This window comes from Lipotes vexillifer, unplaced genomic scaffold (genome assembly GCF_000442215.2).
Source record: "Lipotes vexillifer unplaced genomic scaffold, Lipotes_vexillifer_v1.1 scaffold408, whole genome shotgun sequence".
Lineage (NCBI taxonomy): Eukaryota > Metazoa > Chordata > Mammalia > Artiodactyla > Lipotidae > Lipotes > Lipotes vexillifer.
In genome coordinates this window covers 1,436,963-1,452,420 of record NW_006787469.1, presented here as the reverse complement: position 1 = coordinate 1,452,420, position 15,458 = coordinate 1,436,963, and the positions used below count along the sequence as shown (strand labels likewise).

The 15,458-nt window shown below is 53.3% G+C and overlaps 1 protein-coding gene and 1 non-coding gene across 2 annotated transcripts; one reads left to right on the top strand and one right to left on the bottom strand.

Annotated features, from left to right (window-relative positions):
• Window positions 1–17: 17 nt before the first annotated feature.
• Window positions 18–15,452, bottom strand: RPAP1 (RNA polymerase II associated protein 1). The gene is made up of 24 exons (XM_007460151.1): window positions 15,228–15,452; window positions 14,779–14,927; window positions 14,407–14,496; window positions 13,830–13,950; window positions 13,002–13,223; window positions 11,571–11,750; window positions 10,439–10,554; window positions 10,054–10,152; window positions 8,849–8,950; window positions 8,464–8,631; window positions 8,027–8,209; window positions 7,766–7,900; window positions 7,496–7,666; window positions 6,848–7,005; window positions 6,248–6,406; window positions 5,894–6,095; window positions 5,357–5,466; window positions 4,880–5,075; window positions 4,532–4,684; window positions 4,161–4,303; window positions 2,816–3,572; window positions 835–1,011; window positions 639–698; window positions 18–531 (listed from the first exon to the last, which is right to left on the bottom strand). Exons 1-24 carry the CDS (start codon window positions 15,406–15,408, stop codon window positions 382–384), a joined length of 4,182 nt encoding a protein of 1,393 aa, XP_007460213.1. The 5' UTR covers window positions 15,409–15,452; the 3' UTR covers window positions 18–381.
• On the top strand, window positions 9,746–9,818 carry TRNAG-CCC (transfer RNA glycine (anticodon CCC)). The gene has a single exon. It is a non-coding gene; the product is annotated as a tRNA-Gly (tRNA).
• Window positions 15,453–15,458: the final 6 nt, after the last annotated feature.

The following is a 15,458-nucleotide window of genomic DNA, read 5'->3' as shown; positions in this document are numbered from 1 at the left end:
CAGTCCAAATCAAATTCCCAGAAGATAAAAAAATTCTTTATTTCAATGCTCAGCTCCAGTATTCATATACCCTGGCCTGAGGTGGGGAGAGGAAGAGGTGTAGTTAGTATGTCTTGTCCCCAAGAAGGGGTATATAGCTAAGTCACCCCTCACTCCCAGCACAAACCCTCAGAAGCCCCAGATCCTGAGCTCCAGATATCAGGACATAAGGGTAGGCTCACCAATCTCCAAAAAAGCTCAAAGAGCTTGCTCCTAGGAAGGCAAGCCTTCTGCTCTATTGTTTCCTGCACACTCTTAGGACACAAAGCCCTTCTCTCTGGCCAGGCATCTGTTGGCGAACCCCAGGAGAATGTATCCATCTCTTCCTCTGCAGCAGCTATACTAGGTCTCTGAAACCCCATTTTGGAGCACCTCTGAGATCAGTTTCTGGAGGTACTGCTGACGCAGAGGGGGCAACTGGGGATACAGCTCAAAACCCTCTGGAAGGGCAGAATTAGGAAGCTTATAGTGGAGAAGGTGCTGCCGAAGACCCTGCAGAGAAGGAAGAAACTTTATGAAGTGGGTAGTGAGATCCTGTTGAGATCTCTGTTCCCCAAGACCCTCCATTCTCCCACCCTCCAAGATGTGCCCCGCCCTACCTCATCTGCCAGCAGCCAAGTTTTCTGCAACATGCTCCTGCGGGCAGCCTTTACCTCATCCTAGAGGCAGAAGAGGGAGAGGTGGCACCGGGCCACGGGCCTATCACTCGCCTGGCCTGGACCTCACCTCCTCCCCAGCTGGCTCAGTTCAACTGCAGGTTCCTTCCCTCCCTCTGGAGATGGGGACGTAACTTACCGAGCTCTTTGGGTCCTGGGAGAAGATGAAGCTGTTGACATGAGCCACGGCCACAGCATAGAGCACAGGGCACCAGCATGATTGGAGCGCACCAGTAACCAGAGCCCGGAAGTAGAGCTGAAGGAGGGCCAGGTTGTCTTCAGGAGGCGCTGTGTAGCTCTCCAGGGACACAGGCAACTGTGACGGGAAATGAGACAAGCTGAGGGTCAGGGTGGAATGTGTATCACTGGACAACAGGGTGGATGGTTGATGGTCACATGAAACAAATCACGAGGGCAGAGATCCGGTCCTAGACAGACATCCGTCCCTCTCTATCACAAGGATGAAGGTTAAAGACTGAAGAGCTCAAAAGCAGCAGAAACTGGGAAACTGAGAAGCAGCTGTGAATTTCTACTGCTACTACTACTTGCTTAATCTACTTAAAACTTTCAAAATGTCATGTTCAGCTGCTCAATTCTATTACCAAACCTTTCAAAAGTTAATGTTCTTTGGAATAGTAATTGTTTCTAAAAAAATTATTCTTAATTCCACGCAGAAATGATTATGAGTTATGTCCAATCGTGTTTATCACAGTGTTACTTAAAATAGCAAAAAATCAGAAACAACTTTCACGCCCACTAAGGGGTTCTGATAAAATAAACTGGGACGCACTTGCACGATGGATTATGAAATAATAATAAAAACGCTGATTTCTTTGATTATTTAGTGATGTGAGAAATGCTTACTACCTAACATTCAATGAAGAAAACATTATGCAGTGATCCTAATTTTATAAAAATATATATGCACAGGGACTTCCCTGTCGATCCAGTGGTTAGGACTCGCGCTCCCAATGCAGTGGGCACGGGTTTGATCTCTGGTCAGGGAACTAAGATCCCACATGCTGTGAGGTGCAGCCAAAAAAAAAAAAGACTGAAAAAAGGTAAATCAAAATAATTACTACTGGGCAGTGAGATTATGGATAACTGTAAAGTTCTTTTTTTCCCTTCATCTATTCTTTTTCTGGCCACACCACACAGCATGTGGGATCTTAGTTCCCTGACCAGGGATTGAACCCGGGCCCTTGGCAGTGAGAGCGTGGAGTCCTAACCTCTAGACCCCCAGGGAATTCCCTGTAATGTTCTTTTTAATTCTTAAAACTATTTTATATTTTCTTTTTAGTTTTTTATATAAAATATACATTTATTTCTTACATACGTATATTAAAATGTTTGTATTTCAAGCTTACCAAAATAAGTTATAATGAAAATAAAAAAACAAATCTTAAAAAAATTAGTAACTCTTTACAGCTTACAAGTTTAACTCCTTAGCCTGATATCTGAGGCCCTCTAAGACTTTATTAGCTTTGTTTCCAACAAGTTCCCAAGCTGATATCTGTCATAGACTCCTTCCTCTTCCCATCCTGTCATATTCCTTCCTGCCTCTGAGCTTTTGCTTATGCTGTTCCACTAGGTACAGTCTATCTTTCTCCTTAACAATCCAAATTCTACCCAATTTCCCATGCCCAGATCAATCCCCACTTCTTCCACAAAGGCTTCTCCTTGTGGGAAGCCCACTTTGATCTTTCCCTTCTCTGAATCCTGACTTAACACCTAGAATCTGAATACCTGAGAACTATGTTGGTTTTAGTACATCTCTTATCTAGACCGCAGCACCTCATGAGCAAGGAGCCGTGGCTTTTTAATAATAACGAACACCTACTGTATGCCAGACACCACAGTAAACCCTTTTCATGTATTCTCTTAATCTCCTCAAAGCCTCCAAGAGGTAAGATAAGGAACCTGAGGCCCACCAAGGCTCCCCCCGGCTCAGGACTGCCTCCAAGGCCCAGGACAGGATGCCCATGGTGGGCCCTGCTGGGCTGAGAAAGTACCTGGGTCAGAGGCAGGCCCAGAGCTCGCAAGGCTCCCCACGGCTCAGGACTGCCTCCAAGGCCCAGGACAGGATGCCCATGGTGGGCCCTGCTGGGCTGAGAAAGTACCTGGGTCAGAGGCAGGCCCAGAGCTCGCAAGGCTCCCACGTGCTCCCCAAAGAGGGCAAGGCGCAAGGTGACGCTGAACCGACGCTGCAGGGGAAGGAGAACCAGGGCCCCAAAGAGGTGGTCCCCAAAAGACACAGCCTCAAAATGCTCCAGGAAGTTGGCATAGAGGTCCGGGAAAGACGTCAGGCCAGGAAGTGGGCAATCCAGGTTGAGGTTTGGTAGGACTTCAGGCTGGCAGAGCCGGGCCAGGAGGGCTGCCACCAGATGTTGTATTGGGGTCTCCCGGAACAATTCACTGTCCACCAAGAACACACACATGAGCCGTGCCAGGCGGGCAGCAGGAGGCACAGCCTGGAGGGCCTGGGGGCGCCAGCTCTCCAGGACTAGCACCCACTGCAGGGCCCGCATGGCTGTGCCCACAGTGTCAGCAGGAGGGAGCCCCGAGGGGCTGTCTGAGGCCCGGTGGTAGAGTTGAATCAATGGCAGGAAAGGCCAGTCAGTGGGCAGCAGAGGCTCCTTAGCCACAGGGAGCAGCAGGGCTGGGACTCGCTGGAGCTCCCCTCGGTGCAAGGCCTGAGAGGCTAGCAGGCTGGCTCGGGCCAGTGAGCAGTGGGTCAGGTAGCAGCTGCGGATGCTGGGGAGGTCCTGGCAGGCCTGAGCCAGTAGAGTCCCTTGCCCACACCCAAGGTCCCCGCCGCTCCCTAAGGACAGCCGGTCAGAGAAGACGGCTGCCTCTGGACCCCCTGATGCTCTTTCCCTGTAACAGAACCCAAAAGCCAAAAATGAGGGCTAGAACCCACAAGGCCATGCCAGCTCTCCAGGGTTTCCCAGAGGCTCCTAGGTCCAATCCCGCTCCTCCCTGTTCCCCTAATGACCTTCCATGTAGTGTGTATAGCAGTTAAGAGGGTGAGCACTAGAGCCAGTTACCTAGGTGCAAGTTTACAGAACTTCTCTGTGCCTCAGTTTCCTCAGAGTAAAGTGGGGATAATAATGATAATAATACACATCTCATGGTACAGGTGAAACAGTTAAAATAGAGACAAACGGTTAAGGGAGTACCGGACAAGGAGTAAGCACTGGGTAACGCTTAGCTATTATAAGCGTACAGCTAGTTTATAACCATTTTTCAGCCATACAGTCACAGAAGTCTCATAATAATACTCTAGCATATTATCCTCATCCTCACTTTACTAATGAGGAAATGGAAACTCAGACAGGTTAAGCGTAATCCATGGAAGAAAGAGAAAGTAACCCAGGTCTCCTGGCCCCAAATTCAGGGCTGCTCTGTCAACCACCACAGCAGCCTCTCAAAGGGCTCAGTTGATGCCACCAACCCTGGACTTACGGGAGGAACTCCAGCCGGAACACACAGCTCAGCAGTAGCTCATGGGCGAGGTGCTCGCTTCCGGGCAGCAGCCGGCTCAGCAGGGCCAAGGCCGTGCCGTGATAGAGGGCAGCACTGGTGGCTGACACTGGCTGGAGTGTTGCCTGTGGACAGAAAAGGGGGGGAAGGGGGAGGAGTAGGCAGAGGTGGTGAGGGGGGACAAAGCAAAGAGAAGTGAGGAAGAGAATATATGCTGATGGGCACAGGGCCTGGGCATGTCTGCAGGCAAGTAGAACTGCATGGCTTGCCAGAAGCAGCACAAGCTCCAGAGAAGCAGGATGGGGATAATGGGAGGGGGAGTGGACAGAGGGATGGGGGTTGGGGGCACCCACCGCTCTCTGGGCCAGGGCGAGTGCCAGGTGCTGCAGGTGGTACTCATGGCGCAGGGCCCACGCGGAGAAGGGTGTGAGGTGTGGAGCAGCCACAGGAGCCACACACTGGAGGAAGTAGCTCTGCAGCCCTGGGGCAGCCAATACGGCAGCCAGCTGAGGAAAAGGGAGCTTCCGATTCACAAGGGGACTCTGATGTCGTCTAGGGCTCCCCAGTTGCCCCTTCCCCAGCTAAACTCAGAGAAATGGGTGCTGGCAGAAGAGGCCTCTCTCCCCCAAGGGGCGCCCTTCCCCTTTCTGACTCCTGCCATCTTGGTCCCCTGCCCCCCTAACCAGGCGCCCAGCCCTCACCTGGCCACACAGCCCCTTGTGGATCCAGCCCAGGGTGTTGAAAAGAGAGAGGAGGGCCGTGAGGAATGGGAAGGGGGAGGCTGAGCCAGCCAGACTAAGAGGAGGGTGGCCTCCTGCACAGCCCAGTGACACGAGGCTGGGGAGAGCTTCAGGGCCCGGAGCACAGGACTGTGGGTTGCAGAGAGGGGAGCAGCACCTGGAAGCAGAATGGAGACCTGAGGGGGGCTCTGGCCCGATATGTGCCGAGCTGGAAACAGCTGCTTGGTCTGTGACCAAGGCTAGCGGAAACGTGGCCGTGCGGACAGTGCCCACGTTCCCTGGAGCCCCCAGTCGCTGCCTGCTAGGGATTCAGGTTTCCCTCAGGCTGGGGGGTTCCACCTGGGATGGACCAGGGAGCCAGGTGTAGGAACCCCACAAGGAGTGAAACTGCCGCCTCCCCGCCCCACCCCCGGCTCCACAACCGCACACAGTACACACCCCAGCGAATCCCACAGTCTGCCCAGAGTGGGCTGGCTCAGCAGGGGCAGCAGCAGCTCCTCCGACAGGCGCTCTGTGTCCTGAAGCCAATCCCCTGGGCACAAGCCTGGCTGGAACACCAAGACACTCACTGAGCTGATGGCCCAGGAACCCCATTCTCCTGGACCCCGTGTACCCAGGCCAAGCCCATGATTCCGAGTGGCCAAGAGTCAGTGTTTAGAGGCTTCTGCCTTCTGCCCCTTCTAGAGGCAGAGGAGACCCTGGGGTTGCTCTGGCACCCACTGTCTAGGGTCTTGAGAGAGCATAAAGGCTCCAGGGAGGCCAAGCTGCTGTTTGGGGTTCTATGGTCCCTACCAACACAACTCCTTGGAAGCTCCACTGGACATGGAGGTGGAAAGAGGAAGAAAGGTAGGAGGAAAAAGGTGGAAATGGGGAGGCAGGTACGGAGAGGTGGAGACAGAAGGAGAACGAGGGTGGAATGCTAAGATGAAGGCAGGGCACCCAGGGCAGCGTGGAAGGCAGGCAGGCAACACTCACCTGCTGGCTCCAGGCCTGGTAGTAAGCGTCCAGGAAGAGCAGGCAGGCAGTGGGCACTGGGCCAAGGGCACTCCACATCTCAGGTGTGGGCAGCAACTTCAAGGTCTGTCTTAGACAAGGCTCCACGAGAGGCTGGAGCCCAGACACCTGCGTCCAAGTGATTGAGGAAGGAGTGGACGACAGACTGGCCTCAGCAGAGTCACTACAGGAGAGCCACAAGGGGCCACAGTGAGGATCTGGCTGCCTGGACTCCCCTCTAAGCTCTGGCCGCCCTCTCCCTGTGGAGGAGCACTCCCACCGGTCCCAGAGCTCCCGACAGGATGTCACTGCCAGCGGCTCAGGGCTAGAGCCTACCTTCTGGGCTCAGGGGTGGTGCTACCAGCTGCTAGGGTCAGCTGGGTGAGGACGGTGAGCAGTGAGGCTGCCCTCTGCAGAGCCAGGGGCTGAGGGGAGGGGCTGCTGAGCTCCTTCGGCACAGCCTGCAGGGCTCGAATCAGCACAGGGTACAGCTCCCTGGTAAGTGGGGAGAAGGACCGCCCTTCAGTGTGAGAAGGAAGATGGAAACAGAAGACACAAAGCAAGGCCCGGCCCTGGGCATCTGCAGTCTGGCTGAGGAGGAGCAGGAGGGAGGCCCAGGGCTGGGGACTCTGGGAAGGTTTCAAGAAGGAAGGTTGGGGGCTGAAGGGAAGGAGGTAGCCCCTCAAGGCTTCCACCACAAGAGGGAATTTAAATCTTATTTCACCAAGATACCAAGCTGGGGTGCACAGAATGTGGTTAACCCAGCTTTGTCCCACTCTCCCCCCGGCTAGTCCTGACTCCCAAATTTTCTTCCTTTCTCCCAGAATCACCTCTTTCTCATACTCAGCCTCCCTCCGAGCTTGAACCTTGATCAAGGCCAGAGTGCAGAGCTGGAGGGGTCTGTCTGTGAGGGAGCCTACCCTTGTCTCTCCTCACCTGTAAAGGTCACCGCCCTGGCCGTAGGAGGCTGCCACGGCCCACAGACGGAAGGCCTCAGTGCTCAGGGTCTCGGCTTCCTCTGGGGGCAAGGCCAGATCCTGGGGAGCCTCAGCTATAAAGCGGCACAGGCGACTCCGGAGATCAAAGCCACTCAGCTGGGGTTGGGCAGAGAGTCTGGGGATCAGGATCGGCTGGGAGCCCGAAGTTCCAGGCCTCAGGTTCTCTCACTACAGAGAATGGCTCAACTCATCCCTGTTGAGGCCCCTCTGGTGCCAGAGGGTCATGGTTCTGGGCTAGGGTGAAACTATCTCATCCATCCCTCCCTTCCTCTCTCCTTCCATCCTTGTTTTTAGCAAGCACTTGCTGGGCACCTTGGCTATGCCTATTTGTATGTGGCCCTTCTGGCCTGGGTCCAGGGAACAGGGAACCTTCCCTTCCCATAATGAGAGCAGAGCAGGCCTACAGGATACACTAGGCTCCAGGTAACTAGGTTCCTGCCTGGGGTTTCTGTTCCATTTCTAGGCAAGTGGAACAGATACGAAGCGAAAGATGGCATGACTGGGCAACCCAGAGTGCAGGGGCTATGCTTAGCCCCCAACCCAGCCCTGTCTCAAGCCGCCATCCCTTGCCCTGTGTTCTGCTTACCAGCCGGGCAGCAATATTCCTACCAGCCGAGGCCAGGACACGAAGAAGTTTCATGGCAGGAGCACAGGGCGCTCTGTGTAGACTGAGGGCAGGCCTCACCCCCATAGGGGACCAGCTGGTGGGCAGGAACTCTTGAATCACAGTCTCTATCAGACGAGGGCACTCCAGGACCTGTGCAGGCCAGGACGAAAAGGGAGGTAAGGAGGCTGAGGGTCAAGACCAGGCCTAGCTAGGCTCTTTGCCCAATCCCTACCTCCTTCTCTTTCTCACCCTTGTGGCTGACTCCAGGGAATGCCGGGCCAGGCGGATGAGCACAGCCAGGATGTCAAGGACCGCAGAAGGTCCTGGACAGGTCACCTCCAGCAAGTAGCGTAGCCGAGGCAGCAGGTTGGTGGCCAGGAGCCCCTGAGGATCAGAGACACAAACCTACTACCAAATGCAACTGGGCCCCAGGCCTTGCTGACCCCTCCTGCCCAACATGTGCTGGCCCCAGAGGTCATGGGACCAGTGCAGCTGCCCCAGCACTTTTACCTTGATGACGTCATGTCGGGCCAGGTCAGATGGAGGCCGGTTTCCTTCCTCCGGACTCTTCCTTTTTGCCTTTTCTGCTGGGGGCTCTTCATCCTCATCCTCGTCCTCCTTGTCCTCCTGGCTGGGCATCAGAGGGAACACCAAAGCTCCATGGTACCAAGAGAAGGTGCTATCGAGGAGCTCCTGCCAGAAAAAAGAGTGTGAAGGTGGGAAGAGGAAGAAGGCATCAGGCCAGAAAGTGGGTCCAGAAATAGAGGGCAAAAGCCATGCACAAAGGACAGAGAGGCAAGGCTCCTAGGCTTTGGGGCCTTTAGAAGGTGGTGACATAGCCACCCCATTCTGTGCTCTGCCTGGCAAAGCCTCATCAACGAGGGCAGGCCCAGCAGGAGGCGTAGGGACCCTAATGCCTTGAAGCTTCATTCCTATGCCTATTGTACCTCATCTCCAGGAGCCACCAGCAGAGCCCGAAGAGCCCGGACAGCAGCTGCGATGACCCCATCCACTCTGTCATCCAGAGAGAAGCGCAGCAGGAAGAGGAAACCAGCATCCAAAAGGAGGCGTAAGACACTGCCCACTAGCCGGTCCCCAAACTCGCCAGCCTGGGCCTTGAGGGCAGGAGGATAAAACCTTGCTGAATACGCTGAAGTTACAGTCTCTGTCCTAAACCCTTCACTTGTCCAGCTAGGACCCTGGGTTTGTCCTGTTCTCAGTGTGACCCACAGACAGCTGGTGTATGGGCCAGTGAGTCAGAGTGAAACAGGCAGGAGGTGGGAAAGTCTAAGGGGAGGGGGGCGGGCAGGACGAGGCCAACAGTCCACTCACCCTGCCGATGACCTGGGCCAACACATGCAGCGCTAGTGCTCTCTGCTGGGACACCTGGCTGCGCGTCAGGTGGAACAGCTCCTGAAGGGAGTACCCTGCTCTCTGGAACAGGGACAAGAAGTCAGAAGGAGCCAAGACACAGGGCAGCACCCACCAACAAATACGTGGCAACCCCTATCTGCCATGCACTGAGTCAGGTGCCAAGGTGAAGACAAAGAAAAGTAAGTGACGTCTCTTGCCTCTGCTCTCTGTGGAGCCTCAAAGTGGTAAAGAAAATAAGATTGGCGCACAAGTAACCACAGCATAAGGCAGTTTGGGAGGAATGTAGTAATCGGTGTTTAATTTGCAACCAGAGAACAGGAGAGAGAGAGAAGGGGCACCTGGAAAAGTGATGTGGTCTCAGTGGGTGGGTAGAGCTCTGATGGCCCGGCATGGAGCAGAGGGGAAAGGCGTTCCCTGGAGTGGGCTTCAGGAACTGAGCCCTGGAGGTCCTTGAGCACAGCGGGTACGTGGGGAGGAGGCAACAGAATGTGCAGCAGAAGTGAGGGATGCAGAGCTGTGGGGTCAGCAGGGACAGATGGTGGAAGGCTGTTCTGTCGTGCTGAGGAGCCAAGACCTTATTCTGGGAGAATTCCCTGAGCGAGGAAACTTTCTGAGGCAAGGGACAGCCTGAGCTGGGCCAGGGGAAATCACTACGGCAGACCCGTTGGGGAGCGAGCGAACGGCAAGACGGAGTGAGTGGAACATGGCGACTGAACAGACCAGAGGGATCAAGGCTCTGATCGAGGAAGCACTGTAGGGAGGTGACAAACAGAATTGGCAAGTTCTGGTGACTGACTGGAATGTGAGGGAACAAGGAGAAAGATTTCAAGCCTAAGAACTGAAAGGACAGGGACTTCCCTGGTGGTCCAATGGTTAAGACTCTGTGCTCCCAATGCAGGGGGCCCGGGTTCGATCCCTGGTCAGGGAACTAGATCTCCCATACGGCAATGAAGATCCCGCATGCCACAAGGAAGACCCGGTGCAGCCAAACAAATAAACTAATAAATAAATATTAAAAAAAAAAAACTGAAAAGACAGCAAGGCCGTGAACTGGAATAGGGTGCGCAGAAGGGCCAGGGCAGCTGAGCAGCAGTCCTTCTCCACATGGTTGTTAAAAGCACTTGCTGAGAGCTGCCCAGTACTCCCTGGACCCCACGCCTCACCTCCGCCTCCTCTCCATGGTGGTGTAGGCCCAGATGGGTGGGAAGGTCCACGCTGGGGGCCAGCAGCTCTCCCTGAAGACTGAATCGGGCCTGCATCCTCTAATGGGTACAGAAAGAGAACTATGGGCTGGGGGCACCAGCAACTTCCCCACACCCATTCCTCACCTGTAATCCCAGGCCTCTAAAGACGCAGGGCTTGACTCTACCTCTGACCAGAAGTGGGGCTCCTCTGGACTTAGAGGCCAGGCAGGAAGAGGGGGGTGAGCACTAGGAGAGATGTTTCTCCAGCTTGGGGGGAGAGAAAAGCCTAAGTTCTGGGTGCAAGACAGCAGCCCCACTCACTGCCACCCCACCTTGCCCTTGTAGGCCAGCTGGCCCTCCTCACCTCCTGAGTCTGCTGCCGTCGGAGTGGAGGCAGGTCTCGGGTCCAATGGAGCTTCTCCAGCTCAACGGTGTCCATGTGCAGCCATTCTTTCTGGGGAGTCACGGGCAGTGCCAGAGCTGGGGAGATGGAAGCAGAGTAGTATTCCCTAAGGGGCTAAGCTCACTGATCCACTGGGGTCCCAGCCATCATCCAGAAGCTGCCACATCCACCTCTGTCCAAGGGTCTGGCAGCCTCTGCCTTCAGCTATGACTAATGGCACGGCCCAGGGGCTGGAATGCCTGTTATGGCAGAACACACCCCGTCCTGGGCTCTAGCCCCTTTCTGACCCCAAAGATTTGTTGGGAGAGGAAAGACGAAGCGGAGGAGATAAGGAAGAGAAGAGAGAGGAAACAGAGGAGGAAGGCAGGACCACATACAGCAGGGAAACCACAGTTCTCCACTCTCTAGTACCGACCTTCTAAAGGAGCAGGGGAGTGGAGACAATGAGGAGGGGGCAGCTATACTTCAGCAGAGCAAGATACAGAAACACACACCTGCAATATCCTCCTCCTTCCTCACCGCCCCCCACCCCCATCCAACCTGCTCAACTGGCCTAGAGTTCATCCAGGGGCAGGAGGTTCCTGGCTCTCCTAATTCAATTCTTCTTTTGTTAATCACTAATAAAATCATCCAGTTCCTGGAAGATGAGTGCTCCCACTGGCCTCTCTGTTTCAGCTCTGGCATGTTCACAAGACCTGCGTCAGACCCTTTCTCTCCCACCACCCTGCAATTATCCTCCCAACACTGAGAGCAGAGGCAGAAAGAACTGTGGGATGGATGGAACCACAGCTGGGGCAGCTACTGCAAAGGCAGGGGGCAGATGGTCTGGAGGGGGAGGGAGCCATTCAGCCATCACATTGTGCTGTCTCTTACCAGGGAAGGGGGAGAAGGAGCAGTAACAGGACAGGAAAGCAGGAAGCACGTGCAGGAAGAATATATGCATCAGCAAATGAAGACTGATTTCAAGCCAATAATGAAGATTAACGTTAGACATTCAAGGACAGAGAAGATTCTCTCTCTTCCCATCTGCCAGGACTAGGAGAAGGAATACTTTCCTCTACTTTTGTTCCCCAGAAGCCCCCCTCCTCCAAACCTGGGGCTCCTGGCTCCAGCTTATCTTCCTGCCTGGGCTCACTGGCAGAAGTTGGCATGATGGGCTCCTCTCCAGTGACCTCAGCAGAGCGACCTCCTGGCCTCTGCTCCCCCGTGGCCTTCTCCTCTGCCTGTTCACAGGTGCGGCTGTGAGATCTCAAGAAGGCAACCAAGCTGGGATCTAGAAAAGAGCGTGGAGGGGAGAATGGGTGGGGGCAGATCCTCCTCAGCCTCTATACACCTGCTTAATACTGCCTGTCTGTGGGCGCCAAGGCCAAGACAAGCCACTTCCCAGCCCTGGCCTGAGCCCCTGGGGCTCTCCTGCAGCCTCGATGACCCATATCTGTCACTGGGACCTGCCTGCCCACCTATCCCTCCACTCTTCACAGTCCCCTGGTCCAGGCCAGTCTGCCCATCCCTGTGCTTGGCTTCAGATCAGAGGCCCAAAGTAAGTGGCTGTGGAATAAATGAATCAATGTTGATGAGGGCCAAAAAGAAGGCATTTAGGGGAATAGTTTCTCACTTTCAACTATTTTATTTATTTATTTATGCACAAATAGTCACTAAAAACCTAATATATGGGGACTTCCCTGGTGGCGCAGTGGTTAAAAATCTACCTGCCAATGCAGGGGACACAGTTTCAAGCCCTGGTCTGGGAAGATCCCACATGCCGCGGAGCAACTAAGCCCATGAGCCACAACTACTGAGCCTGCACTCTAGAGCCCGCAAGCCACAACTACTGAGCCCGTGTGCCACAACTACTGAAGCCTGTGCGCCTAGAGCCCATGCTCTGCAACAAGAGAAGCCGCTGCAATAAGCAGCCTGTGCACCACAACAAAGAGTGGTGCCCCAACTCGCTGCAACTAGAGAAAGCCTGTGTGCAACAATGAAGACCCAGAGCAGCAAAAAAAAAAGAAAAGAAAAGAAAACTAATATATGGTATGCTCTATATAAGTGCTAGATACATAGTTTGGAACAGATTGACTTGGCACTATTGTTTTGGTGAACAGAAACTAGGAGGGAGGTGTAGTATAGCACAGCATCACATAATAGAGTACCCTGTAGTTGTACTAGAGTATAGCCAAAATACAGTGTATACTACACTACAGTAGTACAGTATACATGGTATAATGGTTAAGAACACAGCCCATGAGACCAGGTAGAACTGGGTTTATATCTCATTGGTGTTCATTAACAGGATGTGGTACCAGGCTGTGTGACCTGAGGGAGAATTTCTTAGTTTTGAGCCTCAGTTTTTTTTGTTTTTGTTTTTATCTTTTCGTAAATAAATGAGGTTAGTACCACCAACCTCACAGGAACAGTTTGAGGACAAAATGAAATGCGTTAAAGTACTCCGCCTGGCATGAACCTTCCTCAATAAATGACAGTCCCTTCCTAGCCCGGTCTTGGCAAGAAAGGCTGGTACCCATACCAAGCTGAGCCAGTAACCGCTGCTGTTCCTGCAGGATCTCCTCTGGAGCCATGGCTTGCAGTCTCGCTATGTTCTCTTCATGGATGGTCTGGGCTTCCTGCTCAGCCTCCTGGCTCTTGAGCCCCTTCCCTGTAACCAGATGGGGTCCCTGGAAGCTGTGGCTGATCCATGGAAGCTGGCTGCCCTGCTCCCTAGGTGTGAGTGCCTCACAGGTTGCAGCACCTGGAAGGATACGATCAGTTTCACTGCCTCACCCCAACTGGGCCTTCTGTCCCTCTTCTCTAATCCCATTAGCTCTGGAGACAGATGGAAGCCCCAGAGTTTTCCCAGGCACAGAGTGGAGACCCCCCTGGGTTTGGCACAAGACTCCAGGGCATCCTGGGGCTGGGTTGGGGTGATGACCTCTCTACTCATTTTTCCCCTTGGACTTAGAAGCTTCCCTCAGAAACATCCCATTTTCTGACTCTTCTCTTGGATGTCTAGGCAGCCGTCTGCCTCCAGGGGCCTGCCCCCAGCTCTTCTGCTAGTAATTTGCATCATTAAAAGAATCTTGGCCTACGTCTTTATTTTACAGTCTCTACCAGACACTTCTATCCCCTTCCTTTGTCCTACAGTCAAGTAATGACCTGCCTTCTCCCTGCACCTAAGACCCCGATGTGGACCCAAGCTGCCCATACTCAATAGTCTAAGTGGAGATATCGGATGACTCCTCTTTAGATGGCTCAAATGCACTTCAGATTTGAGGCAGGGAAGATGTATATCCAAAGATGACTCTACAAATGTGTATTACAAAAAGGCTTAGCCCAAACCTCTTCAAACCCTGCTCACCCTCTGGTGGGTGCAAGGTAGATGCAACTTCTCCAACTGGCGGGACCTTGGCTTCAGTTGCTCTCCTTGCTGCAATTTCCTGGGCAAAGATACTTCTCTTACCAGATGTTGCTGGCTTCCCCTATGGGGCAAAAAGAAAACCCAGGTGACTGATGCTCATTATCCCATTCTCTTCTCAACCTCTTTATACCAAGGTCGCTGGAACAAAGAGAGATACAAGAGACTTGCTTAATCTCCAAGGGTCACAACCCTAGTCCTCAGAGAAAGCAGGGCTCTATAGAAGCATAGGTTTTGAAGTCTGACAGACTTGGGTTGGATTTCTGGCTTTTCTATCTATTAGATGTGTGGTGTTGCAAAAGTTATCAGTTTCCTTATCTGAAAAATAGAGATAATGATACCTATATTACATGGCTGTTATAAGGATCAAATGAAGTAATGCATATAAAGTGCTTAGTGTGGTGCTGTTTTAACAATGGAATTGCTTATCATTATTAAGATTATCTACCTGGGGAATATGCACTATGATGCTCACAAGACTGTACTCCCCTAAACACCATGTGAGGTCACCGCTGCCTACCTGTCTCCCCTGTGAGCGATGGAATACAGGAGGGAAAGCAACACCACAGGGCACAGGCAGATTCACAGCCATTGAACTTGTATCTCGTTCCTGCAGCAACAAAGTACAAAGCAGTGAAGATACAGAGATTTCCCCAGGCTGGACCCTATCCTACTAGCCTCATTTCTATATGACTAGAACCTCACCCTAGGGAGTCATGAACCCATCTTGCTTCTTAAGTCATAATGATTCTAAACCAGCCCCCAACCTGACTGCACGGGGATAAAGTCCCATCTTTCTGAATCACTCTCTGCTCAATAAGGCTCACCACCCACATGCAACATCCCTTCTGCCCTTGGATGCCTTGCCCCACTCAACCAGGGTGAGACGCACAATAATCTTAGTCAAGACAGCAGTGATGTGCTTATCATGCCTGTTCAGCCTCTCTTCAGGGTCCTCATGTTCAGGCAGGGGATGGCCGGGGCTGGGCCTGGCTCTCTTTGGGGGAGCAGGAACCAAAGCTGGAGGCAAGTCTGGGAGATCTGAGAAAGAAAAAAACCCAGATGTGAGGTTACTCATATCTTCCCAGGAAGAGACTGAGGGCTAGGGGAAAGCCAAAGAAAGAAAGGCAGCTGCTGTGCAGTGCTGGCTCAAGCTGTGTCACCTTGGGCAAGGTATTTAACCTCTTTGAGCCTCCGTTTCTTCATATGTAAAATGGGGCTGCAGCAACAGAGGTTACACAGTTCTGAAATAATGATGGGGAATCCAGCCACATCAGGAAGAGGGAGAGACCCTGAAGTTGTACTGCTCTCCTTTTCAACCTCATACCCACAGCCACTCACTGTCCAGCATCACCACATCCCGATGATCCTGCAGTGGAGGCCGGTCCGGGTTAGCATCACCACCACTCCTACTTCCTTTCTTCACCAGTTGTACTGCTGGGGTTGCACCAGCTGCAAGAAACTGACTCTGGAAGCGCAGCAGGTCCACCTCGGACTCCCCTGGCTTTGGTCTCGACAGCATCTTGACACTCCAGCTGCCTCCCTCGTGGGACTCTTTCCAGCACTGCTTCA